We start from the raw sequence: 25,404 nt of genomic DNA, 5'->3' as shown, positions 1-25,404 counted from the left end.
TTTTCAGTTAACTTTCCGGTTTGTTGATTTTATGGTGCCTGTTAAATTAAGAGTACACTGCGAAAAATGTTTCCTTCTTTTCCATTAATTTTTGTTCTGTTGATGATCACTGGATTTTGTGCTAACACGAAAGTAGATCATTCTACTGTGTGTACATTCCAGTCGATTCGTGTTGATTGTTATTTTTCCTATTCTGGGTGGCGCTTGCAGTTGAATGTGGCATCGGAATCGGACACTGCTCGCAGGGCTCCATTCTATTAAAAAAAAATACACTCTAGGTTCCTAATATCTTTCAAACCTATCAGACGCTTGAGTGCGTCGAATGCTGAAAAAAAATTCCTTTGCTAAAGCTTATAACCAAGACCGCAAACTCATTAGACGCAAGATTTACCATGCAACCTACAAAAACAACCCCAATGAAAATATAGGCCATCTGATTATGTGGAATTCAACTCATTACTTCATAATCAAATTTTGCACCCGTGAAATTGTCTTATGCGTGTGAATGAATGAACTATAACATCAAGAACATGATAGAGGCTCACATTGAAAACGGAACGCCTTTTAGGCATGGAACATCTAATACACAAGTAGATGCAGCAGCATTCCTAACTTACCCAAGGCATAGGTACAAGATCTTCCCCGCTCCATAAATAAGAAATGACGGGAAAAGATACTCGAAATTCACTTTACATTTTCTCAACGTACATACACAATTTTAAGGCCCCATAAGTATTCTTCCAGGGTTTTGTGGACATTGGTTAGAAGGATGGATGGGCAGAGTCTGAAAGCTATGAACCTCGACCTGATTCTCTCTATTTTCATACAGATTAAAGCCACCATTTACGATACCATAGCAAGCAGGAGACTGTTGAATTACCTTCATACCGGAATCATGTAGCGCAATTTGGTCTCGGTCTGCAGCATTTGAGGCACGTGTCTGCTCATTCAATCTATTCTCAGCAACACTGCTAATTCCGACGCCAAGATCAAGGCTGAGTGAATTATTACTCTTCTCTGGCATGATTTTTGAAGTTATGGTATACGGAGTGTTTCCAGCAAATTCATGGCTGTTGTTTCTGGCAGTTGGTACATCATGGTTGTGCTTACCCTCATATGTGGTTATGACAGCTTTGGGGTCATGTGATGCCCTCTCCACGTGTTTCCTAACTGGGCATCCAGCATTTGTGCACTTGTAGTAACTCCTGGGTTATAGACAATACAAGAATAGCAAAAATCAAGTTCATGAAAATTGTTGACAACTCAGGTACTCTGTTGGTAAGGTCTTGTGTTTGAATTAATTGTTCGGAATTAGGAAATCAGATTTGATACAACTTTTGAAAAAGGAAAAATTGCTAATGAAACACGAATTTTTTTAAGAAACGATAATATATTATATAATAGAAACTATAAAGATTAATTACCACTTTTAATCTGAAGAATTGATGCAATACAGTGTTCTTTTACTTCATCTTTAAAAGCAGGCTTAAGCCTCGACTTGAAACATACCTTGGATTGGGATTCCCTCTAACCACTTTCTGTCCATACTTGCGCCACCTATACCCATCATCTAGTATATCAACTTCACTGATAGTTTGAACGACAACTCGTGGTTCACGAATGGGCTTAACAACAGGTGTAACATCAAGATCATCCTCCATTCTCCTGCTCAGGTTTTCAGCAGAAGACATTAAGATGGCTATTTTATATTTATGGCAAATCTAAAAATACAATACCTCCGCTTCAAAACAGGATCATCTTCATCGACTTCATCATTGATGGCCAGATATTGTGAACCTGAACCACCTACACCATCCTCGTTCATTTTCCGAGGAGACAACACCAAAGAGACACTGGGCTCCGAATTGCTTGTGTTCAATTTGTCTTTAGCAAAAATGGAAGTGAAATTAGAAATAAATTAAAATGTGGGCATCATACTTAACACATGGTTGGTAGCTCCATTCATTGAGCTGGCTGGGGCTGAGCGGAGTTTGCACTTTGAGCATTCAAACACAAAACTCAGTTGAGATATTTTACAAGTAAAGCACAAACACCATCGTCCATGACTTTAACCTAAGAAGATGACCAGCTCAGGCCCGAGTACAAACATCAGAATTCTTGAAAAATTAACCGTGTCAGCAAGTTTGTCCCAGAAAGTTACAACCACCTTCAAAACATTCCATCATTATAAAATAAATATTTCAAACAGATTTGCCGGCTCTTCCTACCAGTTCCATTTTAAGCATGTATATCAGAAAGACCTCAAAATAATGATTTGCAAAGCCCATTAGACGTGGAAAAACAAATAGATCGAATAAAGCTTTCAAGCAAGGGTCACTAATAAGCACAGCAGTGATTAGCCTTTAACTTGTCCCCTGTCTATACAAGTTGAGAATTGAGTTAAAAATATATTCATTCATATCGATCACCCAAGTCTAATTGAATTACTCAAGGCCACCAAAAATTCATGCTGTCAAGCCTTTTAAAAATTGGAAAGAAAAATTTATCAGAGTTTGGCATGTTTACCCTCTTGAACCATGAATGACATGCTCTGATCCAATTTCTCCTCCTGGATGGGTATAAGAGCACCAGGATTTTGTCGACGGGCAGCTTGTGGTTTTGGATGGTCATGCGAACCCTTGTAGAAAATTTCAGTAATTTGTCCACTTGGAGATCGTTCAAAGATCTTTTTCACTTCACAGTTAGGATAAGTACATTTGTAATAACTTCGTGGAAACTCATTTCCTTTAACCAGTTTCTGCCCATATTTTCTCCAGTTATACCCATCATCTGATGTTCTATCAGCTGTAGCTAATGGACTGCCATCTTTAGGATCAGTACTGATAGTTGGAGTCAAGTGCCTTCCATTATTTAATTCATCAACAGTACTACAGGCTGATGACTCATGCACACTCATAGACGCAGATACTCTCAACTCCGATAGCCCACATGTCACCAAACTTGGAGGTGCTGATGATTGTGAAAATCGTCGATCTTGAGCTTGACCAAATGGTATATTTGCATTTAACCCCACTGGAATCTTTGTCATGAAGAAATTATTATATTAGTGAAAAAATTAGTCAATACTCATGAATGATGAAACTACGAGTCATTAGACCTTTTGCAATATGTATCGACTTAAAATTTTGAGACAATAATGCATTGCTAAAAAGGGAACCATTTGACGTAAATGAATCCTAGTTCATGGAGATTTGTAATTTGAAGAACTTATACTAGAATCCAATGATTAAATCAAATGGGTGTCAAATAAGACAGAGGCGAAGTTGCAAAGAGTGGCAAACAAATGATAGCTGGTCTCTGTTTGAAGACCATGAAGTAAAACGAGTAAGGGGGAATCTGCTACTCATTTTACGATACGTTTTTATTTTCAAACTCACATTCCCATCAAAACAATATTAGAATTTGCTATTACCTAAGAAAGAAGAGGATGTGAAACGAAAATCATTTTCCAATTCATTTTATTGTAAACCAAAGTCACTTATTCCGTGGCTAAAGAGAGGGAGGAGAACACTATATAATAAGGATAATCACACAATACTAAGATTCTGAACATTACAGCCTGTCCTGCAGATGGTAATTCTGATACGGTATTAGATCCAGCGAGGAACTTAAACTCAAAATCATGTGGTGTTATTCCATCAACAGCATGGCCACGGGAACAAAGTTTCTCAGATGATAACATTAAATTTTCACAAGCTCGTTGCATCAACTGAGGCTTAAAAAGAGAACCTGTGGTTGGAGAAGGCTCCACCTGCAAAATTGATAAAGTATTGGAAGGACAAAAAGGGTCACAGTCGAGGATTCAAGTCTCTCCACAGTCATTAAATAGCATTAATAACCTTCCAATCTATTCAATTACAGATTCTTGTTCTTCCGTCCTTTATCACGCATTAGAAAAGAAACCGAACATGATCCTTTACCATCAATCCCATATGCACCAAAAAGACTCTTAAATTTACCAAGCTCAACAGGAAAGCAATAATTTTATGGATTGATCCTCATAATCATAGTGGCATAAATTCCTTTGACGGGCATTCAAGAAGCTAATCATTTAAGTGAAACATCTTTTTTTGTTGTTGGCAGAATAACAAAAAATAAAATGTCATTCACCATTAAGTAAAAGAGATTCACTAAGTGGAGAAACAAAAGAGAAATTAAATATCATATTTCTAAAATTATTTTTAAAATATTCGAAAAGGTTGGAAAAGTGCGCAGATAATTCCATGGAGAAACTAATATAATTTTTCCTCAGCACAAGACACCAACGGTTCCCGAATCACACATCTTATTCCCATCCCATTAATATTCCCCAAATGAGCCTCTTAATGAAAAGGAAATAATTCAACGATCAGCAATATTATGAAAAAGAACCAAAGATCAGATCAATAATAAAATCAACTGAAACATTCCACAAATACCCCACTACTACAAGCACCTTTAGTTTGCATAACACCATTTTTGGCCATTCACACTCTTAAAGGTCTCAAAAAGTATTCCCACAACCAAGACCTACGACAGCCAATTCCTCACTCAGGATCACTTAAATACTTCAGATTTTATCATATCAGCTACACGGAGCTGCAAGTTAACTCCAGAAGAGACTTAATTCACAAGCTAGGAATCGGATCCGAAACTGATTCGTTGGAGCTTAAAGAACCAATCACACTATCGCAAGTGAGCCACTAACAAGCAAAAATCAGCTAATTCAAGTTCCACAGATTCGTTACCTTAACGTAGGAGAGAAGAACAGGTGACTCGAGAAACGACGTCGGACTGAGTCCAGGAGGAATCGTAATACATGTGGACCTAGAGATCGGGAGCTTGGCCGGAGACATGAGCCTGTACTTAGCTCCATTGCTGGATCCAAAGCAGCCTCCGGGAAAAGCCGCCTCCGGAGCTACAGAGGAGCCGCCATCTGGCACGTGCTCGGGAGTGGAGGTCACGTGTGCCGAGGCATGATCGGAGGGAAAGTGAGAGAGGGCCCGAAAGTCTTCCATCATGGGAGAGAGAGAGGGAGAGGGCCTTTCGAGACGACATGAAAATGGATAGGGGTAATATGGACATATCCGGTAGGGGTATAATTGTACTTTTATTTGTTGTAATAAAGTGAAATGTGGGGTACGGGTTTAAGGTGTGGACGGAGTAGAGTCTGTCAGTGACTTGTCCTCATCCAGTTTTTCCAATATACCCCGTTGTGATATTCAATCATCATTTATTTTATCCATCTATTTCATTTATTGTTATTAATATTAATTGATATTTAACTCTTTATACCACCACATGGACAAATTTAATTTTTACCATAAAACTTTTCTAAATTTTTTAAATTCCAACGATAATATTTTACTTGAAATAAATCTTATTATTATTACATTACAACATCAACCTCTTTATTTTTTTCATTTATCAATAAATTTAATTTCACAATTATTAATAAATACACATCAATTGTTTTAACGAGTAAAATAAGTTCTTATGCAACATTAAAATTGTAGATCGAAACATCCGATCTGATTGCCGAATTGTATAACAAAAGAAAAGAAAAGGTGCTGTGAATATATATATATATATATATATATATATATATATGAAAACCAGAATTGTTAAATGGAAGAATATAACCAAGAAACTAGAGCCAAAAAGAAAGGGTCATTACAAGCAAACGTACACAGTTCATCAACCAACCCATGTCGCCATTACAGACTTGACAGTTGAGTTGACTCAAAAAAAAAAAAAAAACGAATGGAAATTGTACCAACTACAGTCGTTCAATTGAGCCTCAAGAAGCAGGACTATACAATCGTAGAAGACGTTGCCATACGAGCCTCCCGAAATGTCTCGGAAATCTTTGAGATGGAAAGTGCAGGACTATGGTTCCAGCGAAAAAAATCGAGCACAATAACACCCAACACCAACAAAAAGAACGAGCATTATAGTTGCCACGAAAAATGAATATATAATCACATGGAAAAAAGGAACTAATAGAGATTCATTTTGGCTGGTGAGTGAAAGAAAAATGGGAAAGCTGTTGCGCTTTCATCCCGTGCATAAAAAACCATAAAGGTCATGTCGAGCATTTGAGGAAACAATACATGTTGAGGCTCCCAGTTATGGACCTCAGCACGTATTTCGTTTTGGAAAGAGCTTATACTGTGTGTGGGTTATAAGCCATTTGAAACTGTTGTGTCCAAAATTTTGAAGGTCAGACCACAAGTAATTGGGTTTTCTTAACCATCGCAAACTAAATTATCACTTTCGTTTCGAAAGATATAAATAGTTTGTATGCTATGGTAAAATTTGATTAAAAATGGAAACAAAAACGGAAATGAGCGTCCGCAAGTACAGTTGAAATGAGCCATAGACGTGCCCATTTGATCACTGATCAGCTGGGTAAGGTCAAGAGTTTTGATGGTAACATGATTCATTCAGAAAGTGACAATCTTGTTTCCCGATTTCACACACAAATTCCATATATTCAAGAGAAGGAAAACGTTAAAATTACTTAACTAGCATAAACTACTGGGCACTAGCCAAGGAACAATTATTCCTAGCGGCAACAAATATGCATTAAAGTGAGAGATCAACATGAAACAAGTCATGATTAACCTAAGCGGGCCTAGCCCCTCGACCGATTTTTGCGCAGACAATACTGCAGCTAATCAATCATTGTTAACAGGGCAGAAAATTAAATCTCGCCATGGTTAACATTGATCTAAAATCATGATGTACAACAAAGACGAGACCATCCGTATCTGGAAGTGTAACATGTTTACTGTTGATAGTAAACTGGTTGGTATTGAGATGGGATACTATATCCACCGCCATCAACTAGTTGGTATTGAGATGGGATGCTATATCCACCGCCATCAACTGGTTGGTATTGAGATGGGATGCTATATCCACCATAACCAACAGCCCCATCATAATAACCAGGCTGCACATGTGGTTGCAGCGCATGTGGTTCAGTAGGATAAGAACCAGATGCAGTTGGATTAAAGCCCAAAGGGGCAGCTCCCGACAATCCATACACACCGGCAGATGAGCCTGCATATGGGATAGCAGCAGCAGCAGCAGCAGCAGCAATTGAACCGGCGCCATAGGCCCCAGCAGATGTACTGAGGTATGGAGCAGTGTAATCTGGCAACAAACCTGACCTCTGCCCCAAAGATGGTTGTGGTCGAGGAACAACAGGCTTGGCGGGAATTCTCCGACCAGTAGCAGCTCTCATCCTCTTGTTTCCATTTTGGGGGGGTCGCTTCAAATTCTGCTGCGGCTTAGGTGTAGCTGCAGGTGCTGCCCTTTTCCGATCACCCTTTTCTTTCTCCAATTTCTCAATACGCTTCACCATTACAGATTTTGGGTACTGATATTCCAGGTTGTGATCCTCGATGCATTTAATCACTGCCTTCAATGCATTAATTTCTTTTGTAGCAGCTTCATTCTACAAGAAATATACAAGGCTGTTAGTCTCTAGATTTAGTATATACGTAATGTAACAGTAGCCTCAGACACTTAAATTAGTTGTTTGGTTTATAAATTCCACAAACAGCTTCATTTTAAGTCCTATAATTACTACTTGTTACACCCAATAAGAAAGGTTTACGTAGATATTTTATCACATTATATGTACAATGACAATATTGTCATTGACAATTATTTCATCCTCCAGTATTTATGGGGAAAAGATAAACCCAAAATTCCAATATAGTAAAATCAATATCATCCTCCTCTTGGGAAAAATTAAAATGAAAGATAAAAATGAAATGGGTGCAAGAATACAACTGTATCCAATTTGTTGACAAGGACCTTGACATGCTAGATCGAAATCAAAATACAGAAAAAATTCAAGATCGAAGATCTGATTCTGAAGTTTTCAACGAGATTATTTATGAGGGGTCTGATAGAAGAAAATTTAAGGTCTGAAACGAAGATTGATGCCAGCTAATCCAAGTTGCCTCATTTAGGTCTAAAAAAATTATACACAAGTGTACAAATACATAGCCATGTAATTAAAAAAAAATTTATTCAAATACTAATGTGCTGGCCCAAATTTCAAATATACACAACTCATTTTGGATTACGAATATCATATAACATAGAGCATCAATTAGATTGTACAGATCGAATTTGAATTCAAATCCAACTTATTGAGAAACCTAATCTATACGACACATCCTTCTGAATTGCACGCATGTAAAACATATTTATGGAGAAATGTAAGTGAAATTGTGTTCATGCACATATCTATTCTCCAACAAAATTGTTGTAATAGAAATACCATCTCAAAAGAATATGAAAGATTACCATTGATTGACGAGACCCCTTCCCACTCTTGCGCACTTTTTGAGCAAGTTTTTCAGAATTCAGTACATATGCTTTCAATAAGGGCACAGGAGGGAACTCATCAATCAGCTCAAATTCAAAAATGAACTTGAGAGCCAATAGTTGTTTGCCCTTATAAATGAGTTTCTGCACGATATCTGTTGGAAGCCATGAATATCGCTGTTCAAAACCGAACTTTAAAACAGATAAACATGGCAATATCACAACATGGGTATCTAGATGTACAATGGTACACAGATTAAAGAAATAAAAAAATAGTCAGTTTTCAAAACTACACAATTATGGACACCGACTCACACCCTTGCTTTAAGGAAGAGGAGGCTACACTAATTTAAACATCAAACTTGCATAGGCACAGGTATATATGACATGAGTTGACTCATGAGTATGCATACAAAAGAGGACAGATACGACAAAAATAAAAATTACTTCATGTGATGGCAACATTCTTCTTATCCCATGTACTACCCAAACAAACAATAATAATTGAACACGTGGTTGTTTTGCTAAAAAAGTCATAGAAGATGTGAATAATATCAGATCCTTATTTCCATCTTAACTGTCAAAATTCACCATCCTTGTTTTCATATCAATAATAAATCATCAAAATTAAGTAAACCTCCATTTCCAAAGCCAGTTTCAAACTTATTCTCGGCTCAAACTCCAGTTTCTTCGCCACTAGTACAGGGGGGATAAAACTGAGATTGAAATAAACATATTAATGTTTCTTTCTTTTTTTCTATCAACAACATAATACAACTGTAAAGATACTTTGGTGCTACAAATAAAAACTTTCCATCTAGAGGAGACAGTTTTGAATTCAACCAGATTGCATTTGGACAAAATTAATTCAGGTGGATGGTCGAGATTTAATTCGGAGAAAGAATACGAAACTTGAATATTAACGGACAGTCGGACACCATGATTTTCTTAAAGAAATATCTTAAATTTAGATTGAATGAATTTGAATCTCCTCATGGCACACCATCCAGACAACTAGAATGAATTTAAAATACTAAATTTCAAATGACTTAATCTGAACATAAACTCGCAAAGATTACAGTTATAGCACCATATCGTCAAAAATATCTTAACTTTAGTTAAACCCAGAGAGGAAATTACTAGTGATAGACATATTCAGTCATTCAAGTTTATCATTCGAAAGAGAATCTCAGATCCCCATGTCACCAAACAAAATACAGATGAATCAAAACAATCTGCTTCCACTCTTAAACAGCCAAGATTCAAGAAGTGAAGCCCCCAATTTCTACAATTTTTTTTTGCCAGCACACAACGAACAATTCACACTGATACACGCACAAACTAATAAGATCAATATAACAGGCGCACATAGCTGTAATGTTGATTAACACCAAATTTACCGGAAACCCGGCTCTGAAGTCCAATTGCTTGACACAACTCCACGGCTTGGCGGCACCTAGCAATCATGACAACATGATTGATCAACTCATTTGCATCGTACCCACCATCACTTACCAGATTGTACGCAGCTAAGAGCTGCAAATATGTTAAGTTATCCAAACCCCCCCTCTCTAATTTCTTCTCATCGTCTTCATCTCCACCGTTTACATCACTTACACTCGCCATCTGCCCCTTCCACTCAGCAGCAATAGCCGCCGCTCTTTCTTTGACCTCCGCCCCAATCTCGAACCCAAGTCTCATAAATTCCTCCAGTAAAACCGCGCACGCCCTCCTCAACGCTCCCAGCTCAGACCCAGAACCTGAATCCGACCCTGCGCCACAAAAACCATCCAGGGCATCCAGAATCAAGGAACCCGGATCCGAAGCGTGCTTCAACGCGTCGGCCAACTCAACCCTAACGGCGGTCCTTTCCTTGGGCCGGTCAAGTACATACTTACGCAGACCCAGACCGTCCATGTTCTCACACAGAGACTTCAATTCCGGTCGGGCTGGAATAGGGACCGACGCGTGAAGCTTCACGGGTTTGGGCTTCCGAATCTTCAGAGATTCCTGGGCCTGGAGGGTCGAGAACTTCTGGAGGAGGTCCAATTGAGTGGATTTAACATCTGATTCTATGTCATTCCACGTGAAAGCAAACGAAGACAGCAAAGATGAGTGCGACTGCAATCCTTCAAAAGCTTTTCTGAGATTTTCCTTCTTCGACTCCACGAGGTCGAGCGCAGCTTGGATCGATTTCATAGTCGTTAGAGCCATACTTTTTTCTACAGACTAATATCTGAACACGATTGTGAAAGGTGGGAGAAGCATGAATGGGGCGCCAAATGCAATGCATCAACTGTGGAAGGAAAGGGGGAAGAAGAGGAAACCGATTATCCCAGCAAATTTATGGGCCTTTAGCCGGAACTTATTAACAACGGCCCAATAGATTGAGACTTGAGGTGATTCACGTAAAATTTCATGAATTTTATCCTTGTTGACATTATCAAAATTAATATCCTCATAGTAACAAAAATTATATATAAAAAATTTAATATTTTATCTTTATTTAGTTCAATTCAAAAAATTAAATATTTTTTATACTTAAATAGAAAAATGTATTATATTTTTTGAGAGTCAAAAAAATATATATAATTAAGATAATGATTGCGTTTGGACTACTAGATTTAAAATTCATGGCTTTCAAATATATTTTTTTAGGTAAATAAGACCATAAAGTTCAAATTTATTGTTTACATATTTATATAATATTTCATATTAATAATGTGGATGAATTTGAAAATAATATCATTTGAAATTAATTATAATTAATATCACTGATGTAAATAAAAAACATAATAAATTTGACATAGAAATAATATATTATATGACCAATATAATTCTTAAACATATTTAAATAATAATTTAAGCTTCACGGAGTTCATAAAAAAAATAGCTCGATACATCTTGAATCAATCACCCTGCGCCACTTGTCCACGAGCCGAGAGATGGGAGCGAGTCGATTATCTTTTTTATGGTTTATTAGTGTGTATTTTTTGTTTTATATTTTTTAAAACCTCTCTGTTCAATTTTTTTTTTCCAAAAATTATTAAAAAATGGTTTGCTTTAGAAATTATTGCAGACACCATCGGTCCCTATATATATATGATTGTGATAAGAAGTTGTTAGGCAATAATAATTAAAATCTATTTTTTAGTTGGATCATATAACAATTAAGTCATTTACAATAATAATTTATCAATAATCATATATCATTATACTTTTACTCATGAATTTCAACTTACCTTGATTCACAAGGCATAGAATTCATTTCGATCTACAACCGTCGTTAATCCAACCATTTTTTTTGTAGTTAACATTCGTAAAATAATAATACACATAATCGGATCTATGCGTGAGAGATATTGGCAAGAACAACAGGAAGCTGGATCTGTTCTAGCTATAACGTTTTTAGCTGGAATTTGGATTATGCATCACGAGACATATGATCTATTTTATATAATATTTATCGATCTGTTTCACGCTGTATATATTCAATTACATGTTAGTTGGCCACAAAGTTTTATTAATCTTGAATAATTTGGATGCATATATATTTAATTTATAATAATTATTTATACGCATATTCACGATATTTGAATAAAACGTGAGGAAACGTGCTCTGCTATTTGTCAACTTATGCCGTGATATTTGAAACTATTAATTAATTGAGTAGGTCTCTCGTGAGACGGTCTCACTAATCTTTATCTGTGACACAGATCAATCTTACCGATAATTCACAATAAAAAGTAATATTCTTAGCATAAAATGTAATATTTTTTTACGGATGACCCAAATAAGATATCCGTCTAACAAAATACGACCCGTGAGACCGTCTCACACAAGTTTTTGCCTAATTAATTGGAATAAGAATACATATATCTATCTCTTCTATCTACGATATACTGGATGGTTTATGAATAGGTCTCTTGTGAAACGGTCTCGCGAATATTTATATATGAGACAGGTCAAACCTACCGATATTCACAATAAAAAATAACACTCTTAGCATAAAAAGTAATATTTTTTCATGGATGACCCAAATAAGATATATGTCTCACAAAATACGACATGTGAGACCGTCTCACACAAGTTTTTGTCATGATTTATTCGATCAAGTAATCAATAATATTATTTATTAGGTTTGTTTAAAAAAAAACTTTTATTTAAAAAATCAATAATGTGAAATAGATCTCTTATCCAATTTGACACACGAAAAATATCACTTTTTACTTTAAATATAGACAGAGACGATCTATGTCTCGAAGTAAATTTATCAGATCGTTCAATATTTCTAAAAAAAGAAAAGAAAAAGAAAAAGCCAACGTTCTCTATGTGTTAGCTTAGAAATTAGGTAACATGCATTGACAAATAAAAAGTCAAGTTCATGAATATTTCAAGAAAATGAAAAATTGTGATCAAATTATATTGCTGGCGTCGCTTACCAATCTGTACTAAAAATGCGAACAATTTAACTAGAAGATCCTCGCATCTCTTACATCGACCAGCAATTCATATATTTTTAATATAATTAATTAACCAGTATTTTTAAAATTTTATAGCATAAAATATCATATATTTCAATTTCAATAACTTATAAAATGTAGATATATATTTCGTAATTTCAGGAAATCGAGCAGATGGAAATACGAGACTTGTTAATTTCAAAAAAACTAATAAATATTAAGGTTACATTTTGGATCGAACAATTTGGATTTGAGGATATATTAAAGGACTGAATTTGAAATGATTTTATGTTGAGTTTGATTTAAAATCTACCACAACGACTTAAAAAATGACTACTTGAAATTTGAAATCTTTTGTTAAGTGGATTTACCTAAACAAACCAATTTATTTATTATTATGGATCTGAAATGCAACCTACACATATGGACTTATGACATAAATGTCGAAACTTAATTATCGTCTAATGCCAATCTTTATCTTTTAATATGTGTAAAAAAAACATACTGCCTAGTTTGTTTTTTTTTTTTTTAAAAAAAAACCACTTTTAGTTAAATACAAACCAACATTAGATTATTATATTGAAATGAATAAGTCTCATGTGAGACGGTCTTACGAATCTTTATTTGTGAGACGGGTCAACCTTATCGATATTCACAATAAAAAGTAATACTATTAGCATAAAAATTAATATTTTTTCATGGATGACCCAAATAAAAGATATATCTCACAAAATACGACTCGTGAAACCGTCTAACACAAGTTTTTGCCTATTGAGATTGTATTCAATGATCTCAATGATCTTTTGTTATTCTCTTCCATGTGAGATCCACATAAAAGAACATATTCTAAAAATATATAGGTCGAACTCAACTCAAATTTTCGATAGAAAATCCCATTTGCATTATTAGGTTTCCAATTTTTCACAATGGCTAAAATAGTTAAATTTTAGATTATATATTAGGTGATTTAGTGGTTACTAAATTCAACAATTTTTGGTAATGTACGAGTAATCAAAATACTTGTATGTCCACAACTTGCATTACATGTATAACCAATATATATATATATATATATATATATATATATTATATATATATATATATATATATATATCGATACTCATCTATTAGATACGATGAAACATATTCATATCGTAAACTTAATATATTAACGTCACCATGATTATCAACATATATAATGAACCTACAATATAATCAATATTATATACCTTAAATATATATATATATATATAAATTTTTGAAAGAAAAATCAGCCGAGTAAGCTCAAATATGTCGAGCTTCTGTCATCTACCTTGAGGCTCCAAAATTTCTCACACCAGGGGATTTGCTTAACCATTCCTAGACATAACCTCCTCTTCTCTCCCCCTCTCTTTTTCTCTCCCTACAATATTTATATATTATAATAATATATAATCAATATCTCCTTTCATCGCCCGAGAAATTCCATTTCTTTTGATTATGTTAAAAAGGAGTGGAATAAACAAGGAAAAAGAAAAGGAAGAGAAGGACCATTGGAGATAGACAGAGAGAGAACAAAGCGAGAGGACGAACATACCTTGTGTTTTTATTTATGTATATTCCTCTCATTAGATCTTGGCTTCAATTCTGTGATTACTTCTTCTCCTTTGATGGTGAGTTTTTGTGGAGATGAATCCAAATATTGGTTTTTTGTTGACTATCTGATTGTTATCGTTTGTGGGTTCTGCCTGATCTACGTGGATTCTGAGTTTTCAGGATTGCGTATGTTTAATCTTTGCCGATGAATGAAGGATCCAATCCTGTTTTATTAAATCGGGCATTTCCCACTTGATATTTGATCTGTGATTAGTACTGGGTTCCTGCCTCATTTTCTGGATAAGGTTTGATTTTTCTTTTCTCTGACCTCTTGTTTTTTTTTTCTGGATCTGATGGATTTGTCTGTTGTTGGTTTGCAACTTTGCATTTTGGAGTTGTTGCGATTCTTCTTCGATAGCAATCTCTGTCATGTTTTGTGCTGCATCAAGTTATTTCATTCTTGATTTGATTCGGGCACTTCACAGAGATGGTAGGATTGTTGAACATTGAGGTAATTTGATCTAAATTTTTCAGAAAAAGATGGAGATGGATCGAGGTAAGCTTTTCATCGGTGGGATTTCTTGGGACACCGACGAGGATCGTCTTAAAGAATATTTTGGAGCCTATGGACAAGTGGTAGAGGCTGTAATCATGCGAGATCGAACCACGGGTCGAGCTCGTGGCTTTGGTTTTGTTGTCTATGCAGACCCTGCAGTTGCAGAAAGAGTGGTTAAGGAGAAGCATACGATTGATGGACGAACTGTAAGTCAGTTGGGTATATTGTCTACAAATCACAATGCATTCGAAATCCTGCTATTTGCATTGCCAAATACTACGTGTACTAAGTCAATTGACTGTAAATTTTCTCATCTGAATATGCTCGTTGGTTAATTTTCTTGCTTTACGTCTCCATAATAAGGATTTCATCTCATTTTGCGGACCATGCGTTGTCCTTTAACTCCAGGTGGAAGCAAAGAAAGCTGTTCCAAGAGACGATCAGCACCTGATAATACGAAATACAGGCAGTACTCAGGGATCACCAGGACAGGGACGCACTAAAAAGATTTTTGTAGGAGGATTAGCATCTATGGTGACTGAGAGTGATTTTAAAGGTTACTTTGATCAGTTTGGTACCATAACAGATGCTGTAGTGATGTATGATCACAACACACAAAGGCCGAGAGGTTTTGGGTTTATAACCTACGATTCAGAGGAAGCGGTTGATAGGGTGTTGTACAAAACCTTTCACGAACTCAATGGCAAGATGGTTGAGGTTAAGCGAGCCGTTCCAAAAGAATTATCTCCCGGGCCTAGCCGGAGCCCGCTTCTTAGATACAACTATGGCTTTACTAGAGCCAACAATTTCCTCGACAGCTATACTCAGGGGTATAATCTGAGCTCTCTTGGAGGTTATGGAATCAGAATGGATGGTAGATACAACTCGTTAGCTAATGCTCGTGCTGGATTCTCACATTTTGGTTCTCCAACGTTTGGAATGGGAGTGAATGCGGAGCAAGGGTTGAATGCTGGATTTGGAGGGGGTTCTAACTTTAGTGGCAACCTGGGATATGGCCGTGTTATGAACCCGTTTTTTGGAAGTAGCCAGAGTAGGTACAATACCCCTATCGGATACAACTCCAGTAGCAGCAGAGGTGATTCTGTTTTCAACTCACCATCGAGAAATGTATGGGGGAATGGCAGCATTAACACTTCCACGAATAATGCTCGCTCAGGTTCGTACTTTGGTTCTGGAAGCGGTGTTTTGGGTGTATTTGGAAACAATGGAGCAAATTGGGGCACGTCTCCTATTGCTGCATCTCTTGGCGGCAGCTCTTCTGGATATAGTGGGGGAAATGTTTTCTATAGAGGTGGAGAAAACAGTTATCCACTGGGAATGGGAGGTTTCGGAAGAAATGGTGGAACAGGTGTGGCTACAACATCATCATTTGCTGCATCAGGGAGTGGTTATGAGGGATCTTATGGGGACTTTTACCACAGTGGCTCTGTTTATGGTGATCCTACTTGGCAAACTGCTTCTTCCGAGCTGGGTAATTCTGGTTCATTTGATTATGGTATTGGAAATCCAGAAGACGGCACTGCTAAAGATTCTGACAGTTATGGGGTGGGCTATGACATTCCGAGTAGACAACCCAAAAGAGGTAATTTGTTTAGCCTTTCACTAAATTTGCGAATAATTTCAGTGGCCGGAAATGGAATGGTGGTACTGCTATAATAAGTGTTTTTACTTGAAAAGATGGGATTTGATGATTCATAAATGTCATCCGATGAACGACTTGATAAAATATTTTAGCTCTTTATGAAACAACTGTTCTTTTCTTTCTTTTATTTATCTAGACCGTATTGCTTAATAGAAGCATAGTATAGGATGAAGTATTGTTAGCCATTTTTTTGAGTTACTGCTGCTTCATTTGTGGAGATAATACAGAAGGTGAAATCTCAAATTGGAATTTTTTTCTATCTCATTTGCATAAACAATGCAAAGGTTGTAATTTGAATTTTTGTTTGTTTCGGACCATTATTAACTTGTTGGCTCGTAGCATGTTGAACTTCACACCATATACGTCTCTCTTTGCACAAGCGTGCATATACTCATACTCACACGCGGGCACACATTTTTGAACATGCATGCTCCCGGTGTTATTTGAAGTGATTTGGCTTGATCAGAGTCAAGATTTTCCATGTTGGTGATGATCTTCCATTGCCGCATATACCTGTTAGTAAACAAAACTAGAAAGGGGAAGAAAGCAATTATCTATTATCTGGATTCTGGAAATGGCTGCGTCTCATTATAAATATATATACGTTTAATTAGATGTAAGCAAAGTAAAAAAAAAAAAATAGATGGCTTGTATTATTGTTCTTTCAGATTCATAAGTTCAAAAGTTTCGATAGAAGATTGCATTTAATGACGTGTAAAGGAGTTCGTTTTTCGAGCTTTAAGTTGCATAAATTCTCTCACAAAATATAGAGTTGCTGAATTAGGCGACCGATGGAGTATCAACGACAATTTTTACAGGGTCACAACATGTCTAACTTGCAGTCTTTTCTGTAATTTAACTACATGTCGGAATGACCATTGTGCCACTACAATGATAATTTGCCGAAGTTTCAAATATATTATTCTTGAAATTCAGTGAAGAATACATCGAAAACAATTGACAGTACGCCGGCTTCAATATTAATTAGTGGTATACATTGTCAAATCTAGCCATTTTATATTCATAACTTTTCTTTCTCTGACCTTCTTCAGGAATTGCTGCTTAGGAAATTTCGTCTCTTTGAGGATAATGTAGGAGCGGAGAAATAAAAAAGCATGTGAATCGTGAATTTAGTGCATATCCCTCAGTAGACATGTTTCATCTTATTATGATGCCATTTCACAGAGCTAACAGGGGTCTGCAAACTATACGTGTTCAGAAAAGTATTTCGAGGGATTTTGTTAGCGTTTGAGGCTTGATTTTTAAACATAACTTAGATTCTTTTATCAGCTTTTCGATTGAGCTGTAAATCAGATTGCGGGACATACTCCACGAGATCCATTCTACAGTATTTGTTGTGCTTCACTTCAAGTAAAAGGCGGTGTCACTGGTACGAACAATTTGAAAAGGTAGAGAGTTATTCTTGTATTCTTTGTTTCCCCTGTTTGTCGGCTTGAATGACTTACGAAGTTTTCTGGTTTTTTTTTTCTTCTGGGATTTGTAATTTACTCAGATTGTATGTGAGCTTCTCTTTGATATTACTAGCTTGAAATTATGAGAATGAGAGGGATAGCCTCATAGCTTTCCCTTTAATAAAGAAAAAACATTATTATGAATTCTTTTTTATGCAGTTTCTGTATTTGACTAGTTAAAATTTCGAATTTGTTTGAAATAGATGTAGTTTTAGAGACTGGCTTGTGTTGTTTGATCTTGTTTCATTAACTTTGTTATGATTTTTTTGTTATTTATTAGTGCCCTGCAAATTTCTCATGTCTTGGTAAAACTCGCATTCATTACCTTTGGTAAGGAAATGTTGGTAAAGAAATGGGGTAAATTTTGTAAGTTGCCTAAAACTATTAGGCTTAAATTAAGTATTCTGAAAAACGATAGGCTATAGACGAACAACTATCTACCTTTGACGATTTTTTAAAATTAATTTTTATAATATTTAGTAACATTATTTATTAATATCTTTAAATTATTTTTTATTCTTTTATTTTCTGATATCAAATCATTGTTTGATAAGGCAACAAAAATATGTTTGTATTTTAGGATATTAAATCATTATCTAAATTAATTATCATCATTGTGATCCTATTTTTTCCATCTTGTAGGACTTTGGTTATGATCTATAAAAAATTACATTTCATTTTTTAATTGAATTTTTAATTTTACTTAAAAGATCAATTTTTAAAAAAAAAAACCAAAAAAAAAATTTAAAACAAAAAAAACTTGATCGCCTAGAACCATCAATGATCTTCTAGCCTGGCCGAGTAACCTTTTTTATTAGGCAATCGGCAGCCGCTCAGACCGATTTTTAGAACATTGAGTCTAGTAACATTTTCATTTTGAAAATATGATAATATTTTTTTTAGTAGGTCTCTTGTGAGATGGTCTCACGAATTTTTATCTGTGAGACATGTCAACATTATCGATATTCACAATAAAAAGTAATATTCTTAGCATAAAAAGTAATGTTTTTTCATTGATGACCTAAATAAGAGATTTGTTTCACAAAATACGATCTGTGAGACTGTATTACACAAATTTTTGCTAATTTTTTTTTGAATTAGGGGTAGAGATTTGTAATAATAAAAAAACATGGTTGGCAAAATTGGATATATGTTTGTTAATGTTTTCAGAAATCATTTTATGTTATATCATGCCATCACGTTTAACGTCAATTGTACTCAACTCAAATTTGATCATTTAATTGATTATCCAAAATATATATTATTTTATTTTTCATCTTTTTGGTTCATTATTACACTCACACATTGCACGTATCATATCTACTTTTTAAAATTTTGTTCCAACAATGTTTCAAAAAGAGCAAAAGAAAAGATAAACAAAAGAAATTTAATTGAGGAAAAAAAACGTATAAAATTATTTTAAACAATTTTTTTTTTAAAAAAACCAATTTAATAACTATTTGTTTTAAATTTAAAATCATTATAAATATGTGCAATACAATACCAGCAACACAGCAACAACGATGTTAACTGACGTGTATGCGAGAACCGAATAAAAAGAATATATTTTATTATTCTTATTATCTCGAATATCCATAGCGCCCGACAGCAAGAACAGAGCTGAAACTTTGGTGAGTTAGGGTTTAGCAATATGGCGACACCGGCGAATCCCTCGGCTTCAGACTCAGAATCTGAAATTGATATAATTCCTGAACCTAATCCTAGTTCCAATTCAATGGCCAGCACCAGTCCATCGGGTCCTCCCCTTGTTTGTGTAATCAGATCCGCCGGTGACGCCGCTGCCGGTGCTTTCATGGGGTCCATTTACGGTTTTGGTAATCTATCATTCAGTTGATTCTTTTATCGGTTTTTTCATGATAAGTACGGTTCTTATGGTAGCGAATTTAACGATGACGGTGTTAAGATTTTACCGTTGTCTTGAATTTCGTGGCGAAAGTTTTGTGGAGTGTTATCTAGATTAGTTTTCATCAGTCAGGCGCCTGTTAATGGGATGCTAGCACAAGGGAATTGGCCCAATGCTGCGCCTTACTTAGTAGTTCCATCCTTGACGCGGGGACAGCATCCCAGCTCGGGTGACATAGCGATGTCTGGCAGGCAGTCGGGCGCGTGACTTCTAGTCGGACTGAACTTGTATTTTGGGAGAATGTTTCCTTGTATGTAATGTCAGTGACATGTTCTGAAGCTCGGGTTCTGATTTCTTTGTGCTGTTTTGAACGTCTTTTCTGATTTCTTTCACATTTTTCCTTCTACAAATGCAAAAAAAAATTAAATAAAAATGAGGAGCTAAATAGCAATGATTTGTTGTGATTATTAATATGTTTTAAGCATTTAAGTTAATTTCGCAGTCCACTGTGAGTCAGTTGAAATGACAGTCTTACCAGAGCTGAACATTGTCAGTCATTTGAAAGTTACAGTCTTGCTAAGAGCAGTCGGTACTGATTTGTTAGTCACCTTCCTTGTAAGTGATGAGAATTGTGGCAAATCATTCCAATGATATGCATCAGTAGCCTTTTTGTCGACTTCAATCCAGTCCACTTTTGAACACTGGTTTTAGCATCAAATGCGCATACTGGTGCGGGCAGTGTTTAATCCTGGGAGTGTTGACACCTTGAATTTCTTATTATTGCACATTACAAGAATTTATATGACATCATGATGATGGTAGGATAATCTGAAGTTCGTCAAAACTCTCCAAGTGCAATAGGTTAGCAATTATTCAACTTCTTTTCTGTAGTCCTCAGGCCTAATTTGAGCATCTTTTTTTTAGTAGGCTGAGATAGGGAGTCCTAAGCTGTTTAAGTGTGTTGCACTCTTGTAGCCACTTATATAACTCTTACTCGGTCAATTTTTCTCATAGAACCTTTTGCTGGATCAAGTCAGTTGTTATATCATCATCATTGTCAGTCCTTTCCAATTACAGATTTGTACCACTGTAAATTCTAGCTTTGGAGTCACCATCAATTTCAAGTTCACTGATCATAGATGAGAGTTTGAGGTGTTATTGTCCAGTTCATTGATTTGTATTGGTAGGAGCATCATTGATTCATTAATAACTTCAGTCAGTTCAATTAGGCCTATTTAAATATATTTTCAGCACCAAATATTTATGTCTGTCTTTTTCTTTTTTCCCTACAGAGTGAATCACCACAATTAACACCAGTATATGCGTGTGCATGTGCGTGTGCGTGTGTTTGTGTGTGTGTTGGGGGCTGGGGTGCTGTCCTAATAAATGCTCTCCTGTGCTCAACGTTGAATTGGGGATTGCTGTAAACAGTGTATGAATGAGAAGCTTTGAACTGTAAAATGTTTGCTATCTCATGTTGGTGGTATCCCGGGATGCTTAAATGTTGACATTTTTATCTCATGTTGGTGGTATCCGGGGAAGCTTAAATGTTGACATTTACGAAATTCAAGGTATCATGCGATACTGAACTTAAAAGTGAATGAAGTGCCAATTGCATTTTGCTTTGACTTACGCTTAATTTGAAATTCCTTTGTTGCACATAGCATAGGTGTGTGTCTATTCCTATGGGAGCAAAAGATTATGTTTTCTTCTCTTTTTTGTCTTTTTGGGTACATGCTAAAGTTTTGAGTTATGAATTGGTGGACATTGTAAACGATGAAGGGGTCACTTTAGGTTTCTTGAAATCTGATGGTGATGAAGCTGTGTTCTTGGAACAGCTGTCCATATATATCTTAGTGGTTTCTGTGTTTTAGGTGCTGGATTAATTCGGAAGAAAGGCTTTAAAGGATCATTTGTGGAGGCAGGTTCTTCTGCCAAGGTATTGGATATGAAACATATTGAACAATGCTTGTTCCCTGTCTTATGATTGGAAATTTGATATTGTCTTCATCTTGGAATTGTCGATTCTGCTTCACCACGCAGACATTTGCGGTTTTATCAGGAGTACACAGTTTAGTTGTATGTTTTCTGAAGAGATTCCGGGGGAAAGATGATGGTATGTGTTCTTTTAAAAGAAATGTTAATTGTTGCATCCTTCACTGTTCTTATTTGATTTGTCTCCTTTCTCTACAGTTATCAACGCAGGAGTTGCTGGATGTTGCACTGGTCTTGCTCTAAGCTTTCCAGGTTATTTTCACCCCGCATACTTTTTCTGTTCCTCTTCCTGGTGAAGCCCATTTACATCTATTTTTTCAGGTGCCCCGCAAGCTCTACTTCAAAGCTGCCTCACATTTGGGGCGTTCTCGTTTATAATTGAAGGTCTTAATAAGCAGCAGCCGGCTCTTGCTATGCAACATTCAATGAGTGGCAAAAGGCAGGTCTATGGTGTCATTCCACCTTTGGCACTTTCTCTACCGAGTGAACTCAAGGAGTCTTTCTCATCTTTTTGTCGGTCTATAAGAAAATGAATTCGACGATTTTCCCTGTAAGATTTCTTAGAGAGTACCGGTATACTTTTTTATGCATGGAAATGACGTAAGACATACAGTTTAATTATTTGTGATAAAGATAATCTGTTTTGCAGTCTTGTAATATCTCTCCTGTTATATACTTTTTTTTTAGAGATTTTCGTGGCAAAATGGTCATAAAAAAGTGGTGTAAGGTTAATGTGATTCTAAAGGTTGGACATTTATCTCAAAATGTGGGGCTCACCAAGAGAAAATGTGAATATTTTTTTGATAAATATAACTCTAGATTTATTTCTAGGACTTCATTATAAAGATATGATCTCATTTCCCGATTTTGGGAGAGGGAAAAGATTTTGTTTTTAATTATCATTCGGATTGATGAAAGTTTTATTGGAAATGATAAAATATATATATTAAAAGTAACTTCCTTTTTCATTTAAGATTGACAATAAGGAAACAATCATCCTCTTAAATTACAAGATTTGTGGCACATATAAAGTACTTTTTGCCGAGGGCCGATCTCAATATTAACTTTTGATATAACAATGGTTATCTCAATCTACAGTTTTGATATGATGTTCACTGGCGGCTGTTTTTATTATTTAGTGTCTTCAATTATTGAGATGACATTCATATATTGGATATGACGAAATATATCCAAATTGTAAATCCAATAGATAAATAACATTTCACAAGTGGACACAGTTAATGAACAATATATCAAAACTGTCTCAATATAATAATACACATTATAATCCATGTCAAAGGAGAGATTTGAATGTCATTTTTACCCAAAATGAAAAAAAAATGGACAAATTCCCAAAATCTCACAATTATTTCAATCGCGTATCTTTTTGTAAGTTGCCATATCAAAATTTTCATGCCCACTTATCCTCTTAGAATCTCTATATAACGACAGTTGATTGGAGTCTTTATCCAAAATCTCAACTAAGGATTACAAATTTCTTGGCAGTTGAATATTTCATCAATGACAAAATTATGTGGTAGATTCCACGACGACTCGGCGTTCATGGTCTCATTTCTTTCTTCTCTTTATAATTCTCAAAGAATGGAAAAAAAAAAACATTTTTATACTCATATTTTCTTCTTTTCATTGCAGACATGTATTTTAAGGGTTAATGTCCAAACTCGGGGCATGGCAGAAAGCAGTCAGAAGAGTGCTGAGCAGCAGCAAGGGTAAGATAAGATCATGAGTACGATAAAGATGTCTCAACATTCTATTTTTACAAAATAATTTACTTGAAATTCGAAATTTTTTTTCTTCCTTCGACTAAGATGGTTTAGGACTTGGGAGAAATTGAAGAACATTGGTAATATTAAATGATGTTGAAATTTTATGTGAATATCTTAAATCTTCTATATATTTCGTTTCATTTTATTTTCCAATTTCAATCCAAATTTTAAATAACATAACCAAATAGAATTTTGATCATATATGTATATGTTTATTTGTGATTTTGATTTATTATCAAATTTAAATTTTAGTCATGTATTTTTCAAATTTTGGCAATTTTAGTTTTTTTTTTTTGGCATTCACATTAGGAAAAAGATTAAAATTGTCACACACGCAAAAATAGTAGAATAAGTGATAAAGAATGAAATCAACATATATTATGAAAATCGCAAACCCAAAAACTCATATGAGACAGTCTCATTAGTTAATTTTGTAAAACAAATATTTTATTTGGGTCACTTATGAAAAATAATATTTTTTATACAAAAATATTATTTTTTATTAAATACATGCAAGATTGACTAGAATGGTGAAATTTTCCCTAATCAACAAGTTGGAAAGTTAACAATTTATATGAATTAAATGGATTCAATTTAAAATATGTGGAGAAAGATATAAAAAATTGTAAACAGACGAATTCAAGCGCCGGTTTCCACTTTTCTCTCGAATCATTTTCCTCTAATGATCGAAATATCTTTGTTTTGTAAAATGATTATATAAATCTAATTTTCCTTGATTTATTATTATGTTGTGAAATGAAAGGAGTGAGAAGCTTTAAAATGGACGAGTACGGGACCGTGGAAGTGTCGGGTATAGTGGATCCGAAATCACTTTTGAAGAAGCTTGGAAATGCTGGAAATCGAGCACAACTTCGCTGGTTTCAATACGGGCAATGCTCCGACAACTTGTTCTTGCCGTACCAAAACTCCGGTTGCTGCTGTGGACATGGCGGGGACGAGAGGTATTACCCGTTTCACGGAGGAGGATACGGTGGCTCTCGTCACTGTTCTCTTCCGACACTATGTGAATATGATCACTGCATGAGTTATGTGACGGGACCATCGTACTCATATGGTGAAAGTGTCCAATGTTGTTGTTTGATGTGATCGATTACCAATTTGTGGATTTGGAAAGAAAAATATTCGATGTAATCACTCTTGCTTTTTGATGGGTGTTTATTTCTTCTAATTCATAAGACTTTTAACAATATAATAGTAGATATATTGTGAGATCTTTATCCGTGAGATATGTCAATTCTACCGATATTCACAATAAAAAGTAATACGCTTAGGATAAAAAGTAATACTTTTTCATAGATGACCTAAATAAGATATCCGTCTCACAAAATACCACCTATGAAATCGTCTCAACAAGTTTTTGTATCTCGATCTTGCTTCGAATTGCGAAATGATATCAATTTGGTAGTTTGCTTCGAGTATCTATCACTTATTTTGCAAATATATTTAAAGATTGTTTTTTATTGTTTAACTCGCTGAAAACAACATAAAATAACTACAGCACTACATAAATTATCGATATTTAACCCATTTTCATAATTAATATTATATATACTTATTTTTTCGACTGACACATAAATTTTAAATATGAAAAGATACGAGATGTCCAATTTTAATTTAATTTTGGTAAATTGGTAAATATTATTTTTAATAATATCAAGTTGT

The 25,404-nt window shown here is 35.2% G+C and overlaps 4 protein-coding genes and 1 long non-coding RNA gene across 5 annotated transcripts; 3 read left to right on the top strand and 2 right to left on the bottom strand.

Moving 5' to 3' along the window:
• Positions 1 to 522: 522 nt before the first annotated feature.
• Positions 523 to 5,081, bottom strand: LOC142555786 (putative WRKY transcription factor 20). The gene is made up of 6 exons (XM_075666880.1): positions 4,749 to 5,081; positions 3,578 to 3,772; positions 2,527 to 3,040; positions 1,737 to 1,884; positions 1,510 to 1,665; positions 523 to 1,205 (listed from the first exon to the last, which is right to left on the bottom strand). Exons 1-6 carry the CDS (start codon positions 5,019 to 5,021, stop codon positions 719 to 721), a joined length of 1,773 nt encoding a protein of 590 aa, XP_075522995.1. The 5' UTR covers positions 5,022 to 5,081; the 3' UTR covers positions 523 to 718.
• A 1,428-nt stretch (positions 5,082 to 6,509) lies between these two features.
• LOC142555785 (FRIGIDA-like protein 1) lies at positions 6,510 to 10,686 on the bottom strand. The gene is made up of 3 exons (XM_075666879.1): positions 9,747 to 10,686; positions 8,326 to 8,501; positions 6,510 to 7,462 (listed from the first exon to the last, which is right to left on the bottom strand). The coding sequence occupies exons 1-3, from the start codon at positions 10,558 to 10,560 to the stop codon at positions 6,791 to 6,793; spliced, it is 1,662 nt and encodes a 553-aa protein (XP_075522994.1). The 5' UTR covers positions 10,561 to 10,686; the 3' UTR covers positions 6,510 to 6,790.
• Positions 10,687 to 14,104: 3,418 nt separating this feature from the next.
• LOC142555784 (heterogeneous nuclear ribonucleoprotein 1-like) lies at positions 14,105 to 18,219 on the top strand. The gene is made up of 5 exons (XM_075666878.1): positions 14,105 to 14,461; positions 14,565 to 14,689; positions 14,919 to 15,146; positions 15,349 to 16,543; positions 17,656 to 18,219. Exons 3-5 carry the CDS (start codon positions 14,925 to 14,927, stop codon positions 17,667 to 17,669), a joined length of 1,431 nt encoding a protein of 476 aa, XP_075522993.1. The 5' UTR covers positions 14,105 to 14,461; positions 14,565 to 14,689; positions 14,919 to 14,924; the 3' UTR covers positions 17,670 to 18,219.
• Positions 18,220 to 19,654: 1,435 nt separating this feature from the next.
• Positions 19,655 to 22,593, top strand: LOC142555795 (mitochondrial import inner membrane translocase subunit TIM22-3-like). The gene is made up of 5 exons (XM_075666892.1): positions 19,655 to 19,910; positions 21,814 to 21,878; positions 21,983 to 22,055; positions 22,133 to 22,186; positions 22,256 to 22,593. Exons 1-5 carry the CDS (start codon positions 19,727 to 19,729, stop codon positions 22,465 to 22,467), a joined length of 588 nt encoding a protein of 195 aa, XP_075523007.1. The 5' UTR covers positions 19,655 to 19,726; the 3' UTR covers positions 22,468 to 22,593.
• A 769-nt stretch (positions 22,594 to 23,362) lies between these two features.
• On the top strand, positions 23,363 to 24,929 carry LOC142555796 (uncharacterized). Its single transcript, XR_012822459.1, has 3 exons — positions 23,363 to 23,500; positions 23,588 to 23,664; positions 24,485 to 24,929. It is a non-coding gene; the product is annotated as an uncharacterized LOC142555796 (long non-coding RNA).
• Positions 24,930 to 25,404: the final 475 nt, after the last annotated feature.

Source organism: Primulina tabacum, chromosome 9 (genome assembly GCF_025594145.1).
Source record: "Primulina tabacum isolate GXHZ01 chromosome 9, ASM2559414v2, whole genome shotgun sequence".
Lineage (NCBI taxonomy): Eukaryota > Viridiplantae > Streptophyta > Magnoliopsida > Lamiales > Gesneriaceae > Primulina > Primulina tabacum.
Note: the sequence above shows the minus strand (reverse complement) of the source record. Positions and strands in the feature narration are given on the sequence as shown.

Bases quoted from the DNA above. Each gene is read 5' to 3' on its own strand.
- LOC142555795 (XM_075666892.1), top strand. From the start codon at position 19,727: ATGGCGACACCGGCGAATCCCTCGGCTTCAGACTCAGAATCTGAAATT. The intron at 22,056-22,132 runs GTATGTGTTCTT...CTTTCTCTACAG, and splicing joins ATTCCGGGGGAAAGATGATG to TTATCAACGCAGGAGTTGCT. The intron at 22,187-22,255 runs GTTATTTTCACC...CTATTTTTTCAG, and splicing joins TCTTGCTCTAAGCTTTCCAG to GTGCCCCGCAAGCTCTACTT.
- LOC142555785 (XM_075666879.1), bottom strand. From the start codon at position 10,560: ATGGCTCTAACGACTATGAAATCGATCCAAGCTGCGCTCGACCTCGTG. The intron at 8,502-9,746 runs GTAAATTTGGTG...GGCTTCCAACAG, and splicing joins ACTTCAGAGCCGGGTTTCCG to ATATCGTGCAGAAACTCATT. The intron at 7,463-8,325 runs GTAATCTTTCAT...TATTTCTTGTAG, and splicing joins AGGGGTCTCGTCAATCAATG to AATGAAGCTGCTACAAAAGA.
- LOC142555784 (XM_075666878.1), top strand. From the start codon at position 14,925: ATGGAGATGGATCGAGGTAAGCTTTTCATCGGTGGGATTTCTTGGGAC. The intron at 15,147-15,348 runs GTAAGTCAGTTG...CTTTAACTCCAG, and splicing joins ATACGATTGATGGACGAACT to GTGGAAGCAAAGAAAGCTGT.
- LOC142555786 (XM_075666880.1), bottom strand. From the start codon at position 5,021: ATGATGGAAGACTTTCGGGCCCTCTCTCACTTTCCCTCCGATCATGCC. The intron at 1,666-1,736 runs GTATTGTATTTT...AAACCTGAGCAG, and splicing joins GATCCTGTTTTGAAGCGGAG to GAGAATGGAGGATGATCTTG. The intron at 1,206-1,509 runs GTATGTTTCAAG...TCTATAACCCAG, and splicing joins AGAGGGAATCCCAATCCAAG to GAGTTACTACAAGTGCACAA.